This window comes from Callithrix jacchus, chromosome 9 (assembly GCF_049354715.1).
Source record: "Callithrix jacchus isolate 240 chromosome 9, calJac240_pri, whole genome shotgun sequence".
In the NCBI taxonomy this organism is placed as follows: Eukaryota; Metazoa; Chordata; class Mammalia; order Primates; family Cebidae; genus Callithrix; species Callithrix jacchus.
The window spans coordinates 134,996,246-135,009,866 of NC_133510.1; the positions used below are offsets into that span (position 1 = coordinate 134,996,246).

General features: G+C 48.7%; 1 protein-coding gene across 4 annotated transcripts in view; it reads left to right on the forward strand.

Annotated features, from left to right (window-relative positions):
- The window catches only part of SFSWAP (splicing factor SWAP), a 96,354-nt gene that overhangs the window by 45,192 nt on the left and 37,541 nt on the right, over nt 1-13,621 (forward strand). For 3 of the 4 annotated variants that reach the window (XM_009004911.5, XM_017976509.4, XM_078337781.1), the window contains exons 9-13: nt 238-369; nt 1,259-1,352; nt 2,215-2,386; nt 11,631-11,861; nt 12,959-13,149. In XM_009004911.5, coding sequence (XP_009003159.2) covers nt 238-369; nt 1,259-1,352; nt 2,215-2,386; nt 11,631-11,861; nt 12,959-13,149 — 820 coding nt within the window. The remainder of the gene's footprint in view (nt 1-237; nt 370-1,258; nt 1,353-2,214; nt 2,387-11,630; nt 11,862-12,958; nt 13,150-13,621) is intronic. The other variant, XM_035258221.3, reaches the window with a different exon arrangement.

Below are 13,621 nucleotides of genomic sequence, written 5' to 3' on the forward strand. Positions count from 1 at the left end.
GTAGGGAAAATGCACCTTTTATCACTAAAATCCCCATTTTCACTCTTGACAGCGATCCTGTGTAGTTGACTCTGATTTCTGTCATATGTGTTACCTTCAGCAGGAGCCTCTCCTGTGTACTGTTTATAACTCACATGTCTCTCTGGGTATCTGAGGCGATGAGCACCCCCTGGCAACCGGGACTGAGCTGGGTGAGCCCTTGAGGCCTGGGGGGTCTCACAGACTCTTCTCCTGCAGTGCACTTGCCCCCGTGGCTGCCATCATCCCCCCGCCCCCTGACGTCCAGCCTGTGATTGACAAGCTGGCCGAGTATGTCGCCCGGAACGGCCTGAAGTTTGAGACCAGTGTTCGTGCCAAGAACGATCAAAGGTCAGATGAAGAATTTTGTCTGTGATAGATATATGGTATTTGGATAGGTATATGGTATTTGGGGGTTTTGTTTAGCCTTTTTGTTAAAACGTAGATACAGAATTAATTGTTTAATGTTTTTAATCCTTTTCTTGGCTCGAATGCCCTTTTTTGTTGTTTTTGAGAAGGAGTCTCACTCTGTCTCCCAGGCTGGAGTGCAATGGCACGATCTCAGCGCTGCAGTTTCCACCTCCTGGAAACAAGTAATTCTCCTGCCTCAGCCTCCCAGATAGCTGGGATTACAGGCATGCACCACCACGCCTGGCTGATTTTTGTAATTTACTAGAGATGGGGTTTCACCATGTTGGCCAAGCTGGTCTCGAACTCCTGACCTCAAGTGATCGACAACCGCAGCCTCCCAAAGTGCTGGGATTACAGTCGTGAGCCACCACACCCGGCCAGTTTTTAATCGGCTTGTTAAATTGCTTAGAGTTTGAGGGGTGTTTTTAAATTATGTTACCTGTTTTTTGTTTGTTGCATGTTTTAAGTAAGAATTTTGAAGCTACCTAAAATAAAAACCTGGAATTCATGGTTTTCAAGAATGTGCCTTAAAAATTTAGATGCAAACCCTTCTTTTTAAAAACCAAGTGATGTCCCATGCCTCGGTACTGGTAAAGCATAAAAATATGTCGTATTTGCAGTATGACCTGTGTAATCCTGGGCAAGCGATTTCTCCCGCTGTGTGGACTCTTCCTCATCTGTAAAATAAGTGGCTATCACAGTGACCACCTTGTGGGGTTGTTGAGATCATTAGAGAGCCAGTCATCTTAAAGTGCTGAGAACAGCGTCTCTTGTTACTGCAGTGCACTTGTCTTGATAAATGACCCGTTTTCTTTCTGTTTCTGCTCAGATTTGAGTTCCTGCAGCCGTGGCACCAGTATAATGCTTATTACGAGTTTAAGAAGCAGTTCTTCCTCCAGAAGGAAGGGGGCGATAGCATGCAGGTATGTGTCTGAACGCAGGGAGGCTGTGAAGCAGACAGGTGGCTCTGCCTTCCAGATCAGAGGTCACTTTCTGTTTATTCTCCTGCAAGTGAAAGGGCTGGGTGATTCTTCACCTTTTTTATTGTATGTCTGGCATACTCCGTCTTTCACGTCCCCCTTAGCTCTGGAACTTCTGTTGAAAGCATCTGCCCAAGTTCCCAGCATTGATGATCATATGTCCAGCATGTTCTAAGCAAAGAGAACCCTGCTTCTTTGGTGCTAACACATATGAAATACATAAAACATAAGCGGGCACCTCCTGCCTGGCCAGCTGGTGCCAGGAGTGCTCTGAGTGCAGCCTGCCTGCTTCTGTGTGCCCTTCCCCTCACCCGGTCCTTGGCATGGTGCTCTTGTCCTCCAGGCCCCTCTTCTGCCTTTGCTCTGCTCTTCTCGGTTATACAGACACCCTGACATTTTTGTAAAACCAGTTTTGGTGAAGAGATGATGTAGGCCTTGCTTCTCAGGAGATTGCTTCAGACCTTTATCTCTGATGGCCCAAACTGAAAGAAACTGACTCATCTGTAGGTGATGGGGATAATTTGGTATTTTAAAGGATTCTCAGTAATCAGCATCTGAAGATTGGTTCCCAAGGCAGTTTCAAAGAGTGTAATGTTTTTTTCAGACAGGAGAAAATCTTCCACTCCTCTTTGATACATTCTGTTATGTGAAAAAATAGCAGATCTGGATTTGGGCATCTGTGCCCGGTGCTACTTGGGCAGTACCATACAGTCGCTGTTGTCCAGTGAAACGTGTACCTCTCTCTTTTTTTGACAAATTCTGTATAATTTCCTGCTGACAGTTTGTAATGACATTTAATCGCTAGGCTGTGTCCACACCAGAAGAGGCTCCCACAGACTCTGCTCCTGAGAAGCCGAGTGACGCTGGAGAAGATGGTGCGCCTGAAGATGCAGCTGAGGTGGGAGCACGGGCAGGCTCAGGCGGGAAGAAGGAGGCGTCATCCAGCAAATCCGTCCCAGACGGGAAGCTGGTGAAAGGTACGCTGCCACCTGCATGTTGGCCTTGCACATTCCACCTAAGTCAGCGAGCTGGTATCCTCAGTGACCTCAGGCTCTGCGCCCTCGCCTGCAGGCTGGGGCGGGGCTTGCGGCCCCCGCGAGGTTGCACTGGTAAAACCGCCTTCCGTGCTGCATCAGGCTTGCCTAGTGTGGCATTAGAGGTAACGTAGGTGTGAGCAGCTCTTAGGTATGTGTCTGTTTTACAGTCTGTTCAGTGTACTGGACATTTTTAGAAAGTTTCAGTAATGCTTCATACTCCCTGGGACATCTGAAACTTTATGTGCAAACTGTTGTACCAATGAAATTCATTCATTTATTTGTCAAAGTAGGTGCCTTGAGAATCTCTACCAGGCAATACTTCACTCCATTTCAGTTACTTTGTTATGTTCTTGGAGGGAGACTTTCATGTTGCAGGACAGATACGCATGTAACAATAAAAAGCAGACAGAAGAAAAGGCCAGAGCAGGCTCATTAGCCAGGAACCTTGTGGAAGGCCATATGAGCAGCAGTGGCCTTCCCCCAGGGGAGGGAGTTTCCGTGGAGGAGAGGTGTTCCGCTGGTGGAGCACAGCCCAGGCAGAAGCCCTGTGGTGGGGACAGGAGCACAGCCCCAGGCAGAAGTCCTGTGGTGGGGACAGGAGCACAGCCCCAGGCAGAAGCCCCGTGGTGCCAGCCGCCTGCCCTGTGCTGAGATGTGGTGAGCTGTCAGCAGTGACTGGGGGGTGGCTGGTGAAGGAGCCCTGGCCAGCTTGCCCAGGCGCTCCCCCTGGGGGAGGGGCAGCACACCTGACAGGTTTTAGGTCAGAAAAATAACTTTATCCAGTCTGGTGACTTCGTGACACAATTAAGCCGGAGGAGCAACTTGAGAGGTTTCTGCTGGAATTGGTGGCCTGGCGTGGTGTGTGACAGGTGTGGCAGTGGGGCGAAGTGACAGCTCTTTGGTCAGCCTGGAGATAAGAGGTTGAGAAAGTGGGCTGGGGTGGCAAGAGGCAAGAGGGCCATCCTTTGCATAAAGATGCCTTTTTGTGTGAGAATGGTGAGCATTCCGTGGAACCAAGTCAATGCGGATGAGCCGCTAATGAGGCAGTTCACTGTGTGTGTCTTTGGGCCTCTCATTCCAGGAGGTTCCTGAGCACAAATGATTCATCTCACTTGTCCCTGCCACCCTCACACTGTCATTGGAATAACCAAAGAACATAGTAAGTAGAGGATGAAAACACTGATTATTCTAGAAATGGGCAGGTACTGTCTATAAGTCGGGATAAGTGGCACACCTAGAGTTCGCAGGGACATACCCTTGAAACTCAGGTCAGGGATCCCAGGGGAGTCAGCCATCAGTCACAGGGGCAGCCAGGAGGCTGGAACAGATGGGGAGCACCCAGAGGAGGCAGCACCCGTCCCTTTTCACACCCCGGAGAGCTCCCACAGCCCAAGCCTGCCTCCTGTTCCAGGGGTTGTGAGCCCAGTGAAGACACCTGGCCCCAGCCAGCTGTGGGGCCCGTAGAGGAGCAACCCTGCACACAAGGCTGCTGCCAGCCAGATGGCTTCCTCCACACTTCCCTGATTGTCCTAGAACCTAGCAGATGAAACAGCACACCCAGAAGTTTCCCGTCTACACCCACCCAAGCCTGAGACACTTGAACAGAGATGTACTACCCGATATCCCACAAAACCCATGCCAACTCTCAGTTCTCAGAACGCACAGGCCAGCCTCTCTCTGAAAGGATAAGGAGACAAACGTCATTGCGCCACAGAGATTCCAAAGTTGGGGGGAGACATATCTGAGCCTCCAGGCATATGGGCATCTCTGAGACAGACTCCTGCATAACAGGAGAAAAATCTTTAGGTCTCATGTGTATTCCACGAAATAGAAAATATTATAAAATTAGTGCTACTGATAATCTGACATGTGGGAAAGATTGCTTAGAAATAAATTGCTGGGGAGTGTGGTGGCTCACGCTTGTAATCCCAGCACTTCGGGAGGCTGAGGCAGGCAGATCACTTGAGTCCAGGAGTTCAAGACCAGCCTGGGCAACATGACAAAACTCCATCTCTGCTAAAAATAAAAAAATTTAGCCTGGAGTGGTGGTGCACACCTGTAGTACCAGCTCCTTATGGAGGCTGTGAAGTGGGAGGATCGCTTAAGCCTGGGAGGTGGAGACCAGCCTGGACAACATCGTGAGACCATGTCTGTACAAAAAAAAATAAAATTAGCCAGGTGTGATGGCACACATCTGGCTCCCAGCTACTTGGGGGGCTAAGATGGGATGATCATGTGATCCAGGAGACAGAGGTTGCAGTGAGTCAAGACCACACCACTGTGCTCTAGCCTGCACAACAGAGGAAAAAAGTCATAGATTTTTTTAAAGTACACAAGATACAACTAGAAATTAACACTAGAAAATACAGTATTCGAGAACATATATTGTTTTAAATTTGAATGAATTTGAAAATCAGTGAAAAATGGCATTTTCTAAGAAAACGTAAGTTGCTGAAATTATTTCATAAAGAAATAATGAACTGACATAGATCTGTAGACCTGAAAGAATTTTTTAAATAATTGGTTAGTGAAATACCTCTACACCCAGGCAGTCAGCCAAGACAAATTAAAGGTCAAGTTAATTCACCCTCAAGAAATAGAAGCCTACACTGTTAAAGCCACTGCAGAGCATTGGGAAAGATGAAGAAGGATGAAACTCTCAAAGCTTGGCAGTCTGTAGACCACAGTCACAAGTACAGATGTGAAAACAGTAATAGCTTATGAGCAAGTAGGATTGTTCCAGGAATCCCAGTGTGTCACAAAATGAGAAAATCTAGTATTATTAACAGGCGAGTGGCTTTCTCAGATGCCAAGAAGGCAGCAGCATTCTCTCAGATTTGTATGATTTTGGGTGAGGCAACGACTTTAGTGTACCAATAATTGATGATGGGAAAACAGGCTTTCCATTTTGAAAAATAATAAGACACTTGACAACCATAATTCCAAATAAATTCCGTATTTAAATGTAAAATATAAAAGTAGAAAATGCAAAGGTAATTTTCCAAAATAATCTTGGAGCTGGAAAGAAGTGTCCGAGAACTGAGGCGGTAAATCGGGGAACGATTAGTAGGTGTAATGGGGGCATAGCCTGAATAAAATGGAAAGACAGGTAGAGAAGTGGCAGTGACTGCTGACATACAGAGGTGACGGTTAGCATCCTTACTGCAGAAAGAGCCTTCATAGCTCAGTAAGACAAGACTGGGCGCCCTAGAGAAGTAGACGAAGGACATGAAAAGATGGCTCCAGGAAGAAGAAAAATCCATGGCCAGTAAATATATTTTTCAGTGTATCCTCATTAACAAGTTGTTATTTTTTCCTTTAATTGACAAAGTTTAAAGAGTAACAATGGTAGAGAGTCTGTGGGCAGTTTTTGGAAGTGTAAGTTGATGCACATTGCTGAACTGGTTTCAGACGTGGACTGAATTTTGAATGCAAATGACCTTCTGCTCCTAGAAACATGTGTTTCCCTACGATGTCTGTACAGTGATGTTCCTTGTACAGCATGCTTGTCTTTTAAAATAAAAAGCTGGAGACAGTTATGGGAAAGTTTGAACTGGTGTGTCCATACTATCCGCTGCTGTCTGAGTGCACCGTGTTGATGTGGAAACATGTCCGCACTGTAAAGGAGTTTAACTGGGAGCTTGTGCCCATTTTACACACACGTGTACATTGTACATGTCTCCCCCGGCATCCACTAACTGCCGTCAGATGACTTTTTCCCATATTGGAATTGCAGTTGGCCTTTATTTTTGCTCATATGTTTTCCAATTTTCCCATGGAGAAAATGTATATCACTTTTAAGTTAGAAGTTAGCAATAAAAGTTGTTAGCTGAAAAACAGAAACCTTTTTGCTATGGAAGATGGAGGATTCACTCAGGGGTGCCAGAGGCCACATGAGCCACACGTCTGTCCCTGCGTGGCCCTGTCCTGCACCGGCTAGGAGCTAGCAGACCGGTGGCGGGTGAATGCAAACCATAGTGAATGGTGTGCAGCAAAGAGTTTGGGCAGGCCTGTCTGAGGAAGCCTCGTGGGGGCCAGTCCTTGAAGAATATCAAAGAGACAGGAGAAGAGCAGGCAGCTCTCAGACGGAGGACAGCCCGGTGAAAGTGGAGCAGTGGCCGCAATCACGCAGGGACTTGCAGCCTTGGGAAGGAACTGGGTTTTATTCTGAATGCAGTGGAACCATTCCCTGAGGCTGTAGGACATGCTTCCATGTGCTGTGATGGCATCTGCAAGGAAGATGCTAGGCAGAAGCAACAACTTTGTGATTGAAAAATTCCACACAGAGAAGTAATTCCTGATTCCCTGCACTGACCTGTGGGACCTTGAGAAACATAAACCTTTTCACCCTTGGTTTTCCAGTCTCTAAAATGGGGAGCCTCTCAGTGTCCTTCTGTGGAGTTGTAAAGGCTGAGTAAGGGAGGCCTGGGGACCTTGTGTCATAGGCCACTCTGTGTAGTGTGCACTGGGGGCTTTGTGTCATAGGCCACTCTGTGTAGTGTGCACTGGGGGCCTTGTGTCATAGGCCACTCTGTGTAGTGTGCACTGGGGGCCGTGTGTCATAGGCCACTCTGTGTAGTGTGTACCTGCGGGCCATGTGTCATAGGCCACTCTGTGTAGTGTGCACTGGGGGCCATGTGTCATAGGCCACTCTGTGTAGTGTGTACCTGCGGGCCGTGTGTGTATTGTATGTGTACACATAGGCCTATGTGTGTACTGTGTGTAGTCTGTGTAGTGTGTACCTACTGTGTGTAGTGTGTACCTGCGGGTCGTGTGTCATAGGCCACTCTTTGTAGTGTGTAGCCTGCGGGCCGTGTGTCATAGGCCACTCTGTGTAGTGTGTACCTGCGGGTCGTGTGTCATAGGCCACTCTTTGTAGTGTGTAGCCTGCGGGCCGTGTGTCATAGGCCACTCTGTGTAGTGTGTACCTGAGGGCCGTGTGTCATAGGCCACTCTGTGTAGTGTGTAGCCTGCAGGCCGTGTGTCATAGGCCACTCTGTGTAGTGTGTAGCCTGCGGGCCGTGTGTCATAGGCCACTCTGTGTAGTGTGTAGTCTGCGGGCCGTGTGTCATAGGCCACTCTGTGTAGTGTGTGGTCTGCGGGCCGTGTGTCATAGGCCACTCTGTGTAGTGTGTAGTCTGCGGGCCGTGTGTCATAGGCCACTCTGTGTAGTGTGTACCTGCGGGCCGTGTGTGTATTGTATGTGTACACATAGGCCACTCTGTGTAGTGTGTAGCCTGCGGGCCGTGTGTCATAGGCCACTCTGTGTAGTGTGTACCTGAGGGCCGTGTGTCATAGGCCACTCTGTGTAGTGTGTAGCCTGCGGGCCGTGTGTCATAGGCCACTCTGTGTAGTGTGTAGTCTGCGGGCCGTGTGTCATAGGCCACTCTGTGTAGTGTGTGGTCTGCGGGCCGTGTGTCATAGGCCACTCTGTGTAGTGTGTGGTCTGCGGGCCGTGTGTCATAGGCCACTCTGTGTAGTGTGTAGTCTGCGGGCCGTGTGTCATAGGCCACTCTGTGTAGTGTGTACCTGCGGGCCGTGTGTCATAGGCCACACTGTAGTGTGTAGCCTGCGGGCCGTGTGTCATAGGCCACTCTGTGTAGTGTGTACCTGCGGGTCATGTGTCATAGGCCACTCTGTGTAGTGTGTACCTGAGGGCCGTGTGTCATAGGCCACTCTGTGTAGTGTGTACCTGCGGGCCGTGTGTCATAGGCCACTCTGTGTAGTGTGTAGCCTGCGGGCCGTGTGTCATAGGCCACTCTGTGTAGTGTGTAGTCTGCGGGCCGTGTGTCATAGGCCACTCTGTGTAGTGTGTGGTCTGCGGGCCGTGTGTCATAGGCCACTCTGTGTAGTTTGTAGCCTGCGGGCCGTGTGTCATAGGCCGCTCTGTAGTGTGTAGCCTGCGGGCCATGTGTCATAGGCCACTCTGTGTAGTGTGTAGCCTGCGGGCCGTGTGTCATAGGCCACTCTATGTAGTGTGTACCTGAGGGCCATGTGTCATAGGCCACTCTGTGTAGTGTGTAGCCTGTGGGCCGTGTGTCATAGGCCACTCTGTGTAGTGTGTACCTGAGGGCCGTGTGTCATAGGCCACTCTGTGTAGTGTGTAGTCTGCGGGCCGTGTGTCATAGGCCACTCTGTGTAGTGTGTAGCCTGCGGGCCGTGTGTCATAGGCCACTCTGTGTAGTGTGTAGCCTGTGGGCCGTGTGTCATAGGCCACTCTGTGTAGTGTGTAGCCTGCGGGCCGTGTGTCATAGGCCACTCTGTGTAGTGTGTAGCCTGCCGGCCGTGTGTCATAGGCCACTCTGTGTAGTGTGTACCTGAGGGCCGTGTGTCATAGGCCACTCTGTGTAGTGTGTAGCCTGCGGGCCATGTGTCATAGGCCACTCTGTGTAGTGTGTAGCGTGTAGCCTGCGGGCCGTGTGTCATAGGCCACTCTGTGTAGTGTGTAGCCTGCCGGCCGTGTGTCATAGGCCGCTCTGTAGTGTGTAGCCTGCGGGCCATGTGTCATAGGCCACTCTGTGTAGTGGATAGCTGTGCTTTTTGGCTTTGTGTTTGATGTGAATAGATACTAGCTTTAAAATGTCTACTCGAGAGTCCAGGGCGGGTGGATCACCTGAGGTCAGGAGTTCGAGACCAGCCTGGCCAACATTGCAAAACCCGGTCTCTACTAAAAATACAAAAAATTCACTGGGCATGGTGCCAGTAATCCCAACTACTCAGGAGGCTGAGGCAGGAGAATCACTTGAACTCGGGAGGCAGAGGTTGCAGTGAGTGAGATTGCACCACTGCACTCCAGCCTGGGTGACAAGAGCAAGACTCTGTCTCAAAAAAAAAAAAAAAAAAGTCTACTTGAGGCTGGGCACGCAGCTCATGCTTCTAATCCCAGCACTTCAGGAGGCTCCAGCAGGAGGGTCACTTGAGGCCAGGAGGTCAAGGCTGCAATAAGCCATGACTGCACCACTGCACTGCAGCCTGGGCAGCACAGTGGGACCCTGTCTGGAAAAGAATAGATAGAACAAAATGTAAGATGAAATAAGCATTGCTAGGAAGTGTTCCAGAAGCTTCATCTGTTACATTGCTCTTATTTGTTGATTGCATATTTTTCTAATTTGGGGAGATGGTTTGGGAATACTGTTTTAAAATCGTTTTGTGATATATTTTAGTCTAGCCCCTTGTTAGTTTTGGTTTTTTGTTTTGTTTTGTTTTGTTTTTTTGACACAGAATCTCACTGTCACCCAGGCCTGGAGTGCAGTGGCATGATTTTGGCTTACTGCAACCTCTGCCTCCCAGGTTCAAGGGATTTTCCTGCCTCAGCCTCCCAAATAGCTGCGGCTACAAACACACACCACCAAACCCAGCTAATTTTCATATTTTTAGTAGCAATGCGGTTTCACCATGTTGGCCAGGCTGGTCTCGAACTCCTGACCTCAGGTGATCCATCCACCTCGGCCTCCCAGAGTGCTGGGATTATAGGCGTGAGCCACCACACCTGACCAGTTTTTTTTTTCTTATGGAAAATCTCAAACATGTACAAAAACAGAGTGTCACATAATGACTGCTCATACCCCCCACACATGCTCGTCATCTGGCTTCAGCTGCTGGCCCTGGGGATGGCACTACCTTAGGTGTCTCAGTCACTTTATTAAATGCCACTTACAGAATATTCTGAAGTCAGTCTCCATCATCATAGCACTTTTTTCATGAATACTTTAGCGTGTATCTCTAAAAGTAAAGACTTTTAAAAACGTAACCACAATAAAATGGTTAATAATGCCTATCCTTACAAAACACATTTTCAGTTCCTTGTGTGTGTGTTTTAGGGGGGTTTTTATGAATGTGAATACGCACTGCACAAGTAGGGGTGGCGTTGCACAGATAATACCAGGCTCATTTTGCTCCTGCTTATTTTTGCCTTATGAAATGCTGCTCTCCTGGCCCTGGCATCTTGGTGTGTGCCCGGTCACTCGAGGCGGTCATTGATGAAAAGTGGTTACATTGCAGAGGGTCTGGGCTGTCACGTACTTAACTGTCTGCTTCACATCACACATGGGTTTGGAGCTGTAATGCTAAAGCAAGAGGACGTCCTCCAGGGCCAGCCAGGTAGCCCCCTTGTGCTCCAGCCGCAGCCTGACACATGGCATTTGCAGCCCTTCCAGAACCTGCCTTGTTTACCAGAGCACACTCCCTCAGTCACCTGGTTCGCAGTGCACTTGACGTCCCCTTCCTTGTGGGTTACTTGAATAGTCTTTATAAATAATAACTAATATTTTTGAAAATGCCATACCTTATTGCAACCAATGAGCTCTTGCCAAGAGCCATTTATCACAGCATCTAAAAGAGGAAGGGACTCAGTGTTCATTGAGTCGGGGGGTGGGGGGGCAGGGAAGATGATTTTTTTCTTTGGGGCCTCTGTATTTCTGTTACATTTAACTGAATATTCTAGGAGGAGGGATTGCTCCTAAATTTTTGTTACACTGGGTTTGAAATTTTCTTACAGGTATGGAAAATGGTCTAACATAATGCCTGTCACAAGTAGGTAAAAATGTTTGCTGAATAAAGGCATGGATTCTGTCATTTTTGCTTTGTAAGGAAAGGTTAGTTTGTATAATGGGGAATTTCCCTGTTTGTAGTGGAGTCACATCATATGCCTACTGAAGCAAATTCAGATATATGCTGAGCCGTGAACATTTTTTTAAAGAAAAATGACAATAATTGACCATTAAAAATTGCAGGTGACTGCCCTGGCATCAGTGAGTGTGTCCCTGCCGTGCAGTCCCCAGTGAGTGCGGTTCCCACAGCGTGGGCTGCCCTGCCGTGGGACATGGTTTAGGGGCTCACCCCAGCCCCACACCTTGCAGTGCACACCTGCACAGGGTTGCTCTGATGAACGGGCACCCCCCACTTCTCCCTGCCGCGGGACACGGTTTAGGGGCTCACCCCAGCCCCATGCCGTTGCAGTGCACACCTGCACAGGGTTGCTCTGACAGCATAGGCGTCCCTCACTGCCCCTGCCCCAGGACACGGTTTAGGGGCTTGCCGCAGCCCCTGCATAAGATTTGGCTCCATGCTAGCTGTCCCCTTCCCACCAGCCAATGCTCAGGGGGTTAGCAGGGCCTGCGAAGATTTCCGCTCGGTGCTTCTTGTTACCTAAACATGTATCGTAATTTTCACCTTTCCTCAATAGCTTCATTTGCTCCAATAAGCTTTGCAATCAAGGCCAAAGAAAATGATCTGCTTCCCCTGGAAAAAAATCGTGTTAAGCTAGATGATGACAGTGATGAGGATGAAGAAAGCAAAGAAGGCCAAGAAAGTTCTAGTAGTGCTGCCAACCCTAACCCAGCAGCTGCCCCGCCCTGTGTAGTTGTTGAGGAGAAGAAGCCTCAACTTACCCAGGAGGAGCTAGAAGCAAAGCAAGGTTTGTTGATAGCTTTTAACTTCTTGAAAGCAAGGAAATACATAAATATAAGATTTATCTGCTAAGCCAGAAATATGGAGACTGCCAACTAGAATCGGAAGGCTTTGGAAATCAGAACCATTTGGGAGTTGTGTAACGTGTCTGAGGTTTTGAAACATTCTCTGTTAAAGAAATGAGCTCTGCTCTTCACTGAGCCTCAAATGCAGTGCCGTTGGCAGTTGGTTTTTGGAGAAACTGGGCTGGCCGTCTTAACCCTGATGTGCCACCACAGAATGTATTTACGGAGGCTCACTTTGCGCTTGGCTGGCATCCCAGGGTGAAAGGCTCAGCCTCTCTTTCCAGCTCAGGAACCAAACTGAGAGATGCCCTTTCGTGAGGCTGCCTCCGTGCAGAACCATCGGGCCCTGGAAGGTGGTGTGTACCCAGCTGGTTTTCAGGCTGTGGCTCGTCTTCACAGGCCAGCACGGCCACCACAGCCGCCCCAGCTCTGCCAGCAGCATGGGGACAGCACATAGTCTTCCTACCCGACTCCAAAATAAATTCTGTTCTGCATCAAAGCACTCAGATGATGGTTGCTGCATTGGTGGTTGTTACCTGCTCTAACTGGTTTTCCGAAATTGCTTTTTCTGTATACACATGTTCAGATCAAGCAACATTTAAACAGGCTGTTTTTCAACCACAATGCACCTCACCGTGAGGAGCTTCCACTGTGTTCTCCCTGAGCAGACTCATGCCTGTGCATCTCAGCCTGTCCTTACTGCCTGTAAGCTAAACAACTGTCGGATCCTTTGGAATAAAACACTGGATAGAGTGTTTGTTGCCTGGTGTGAATATTTTGGGTATATATTGAGAGGTGTTCCTTACTCCAGTTTTCATTAGTGTAGCATCTCGTCACCCTTTGAACTCTCAAAGTAGAAGGTCCAGAGAAGGGCACGTTATAAACTCATTCTCTCAAAATTTGATTTGTCCAATGTATGTACCTATTCAAAAATTTTAACTAACTACTCTGTATGACGCTTTTGCAACCTGTGAAAAGTAAGATGAGATAAAATACGGCTTGCTCTAAACGTTCTCTTTTTTCTTATTGATTCCTTAAGCAAAGCAAAAGCTGGAAGATCGCCTCGCAGCTGCAGCCCGGGAAAAGCTGGCCCAGGCGTCTAAGGAGTCCAAAGAGAAACAGCTTCAAGCAGAACGTAAAAGGAAAGCGGCTTTATTTTTACAGACCCTAAAAAATCCTCTGCCAGAAGCAGAAGCTGGGAAAATTGAGGAGAGTCCTTTGAGCGTAGAGGTATGTTAAGGAAGCTCTGAGCTGGTATATGCGGGGCTGCCGGGTAGATAGAAGCAGGTGAGGGTGTGCCTCCCTCCAGCTGCCGTGGTCTCTGGCCTGAGTGAGGGATAGGAACCTCCAGCTCTTCCTTCCTACATGGAGTGACCAGCTTTTGCTTTATGGCCGTGAGTCTAAGAATTTGACAGCAGTTCCCCTGTAAGCGCACTTGTTCACATAAACACCAAATACTGCCTGCAGTTTCAGACGAGCCTCTGCTTCACCACTGCCTTTATGGGGCTGGCAGGAGGGCTTAGGGAGAGCCTCCCGTGCGTCCTGCTGAGGAAATGCAGACAGGCTTCACTGGAGCCCTGCCTCTGCAGGAGCACCAGTATTGAGCTCACACTTAGGGCACAAATTCTTTTGCCAAGGTCTGTGTCAATGGTAGCAGCACTTTAAGAGAAAAAGGAAGAGGGATACTCCAGAAAGAGGTGGC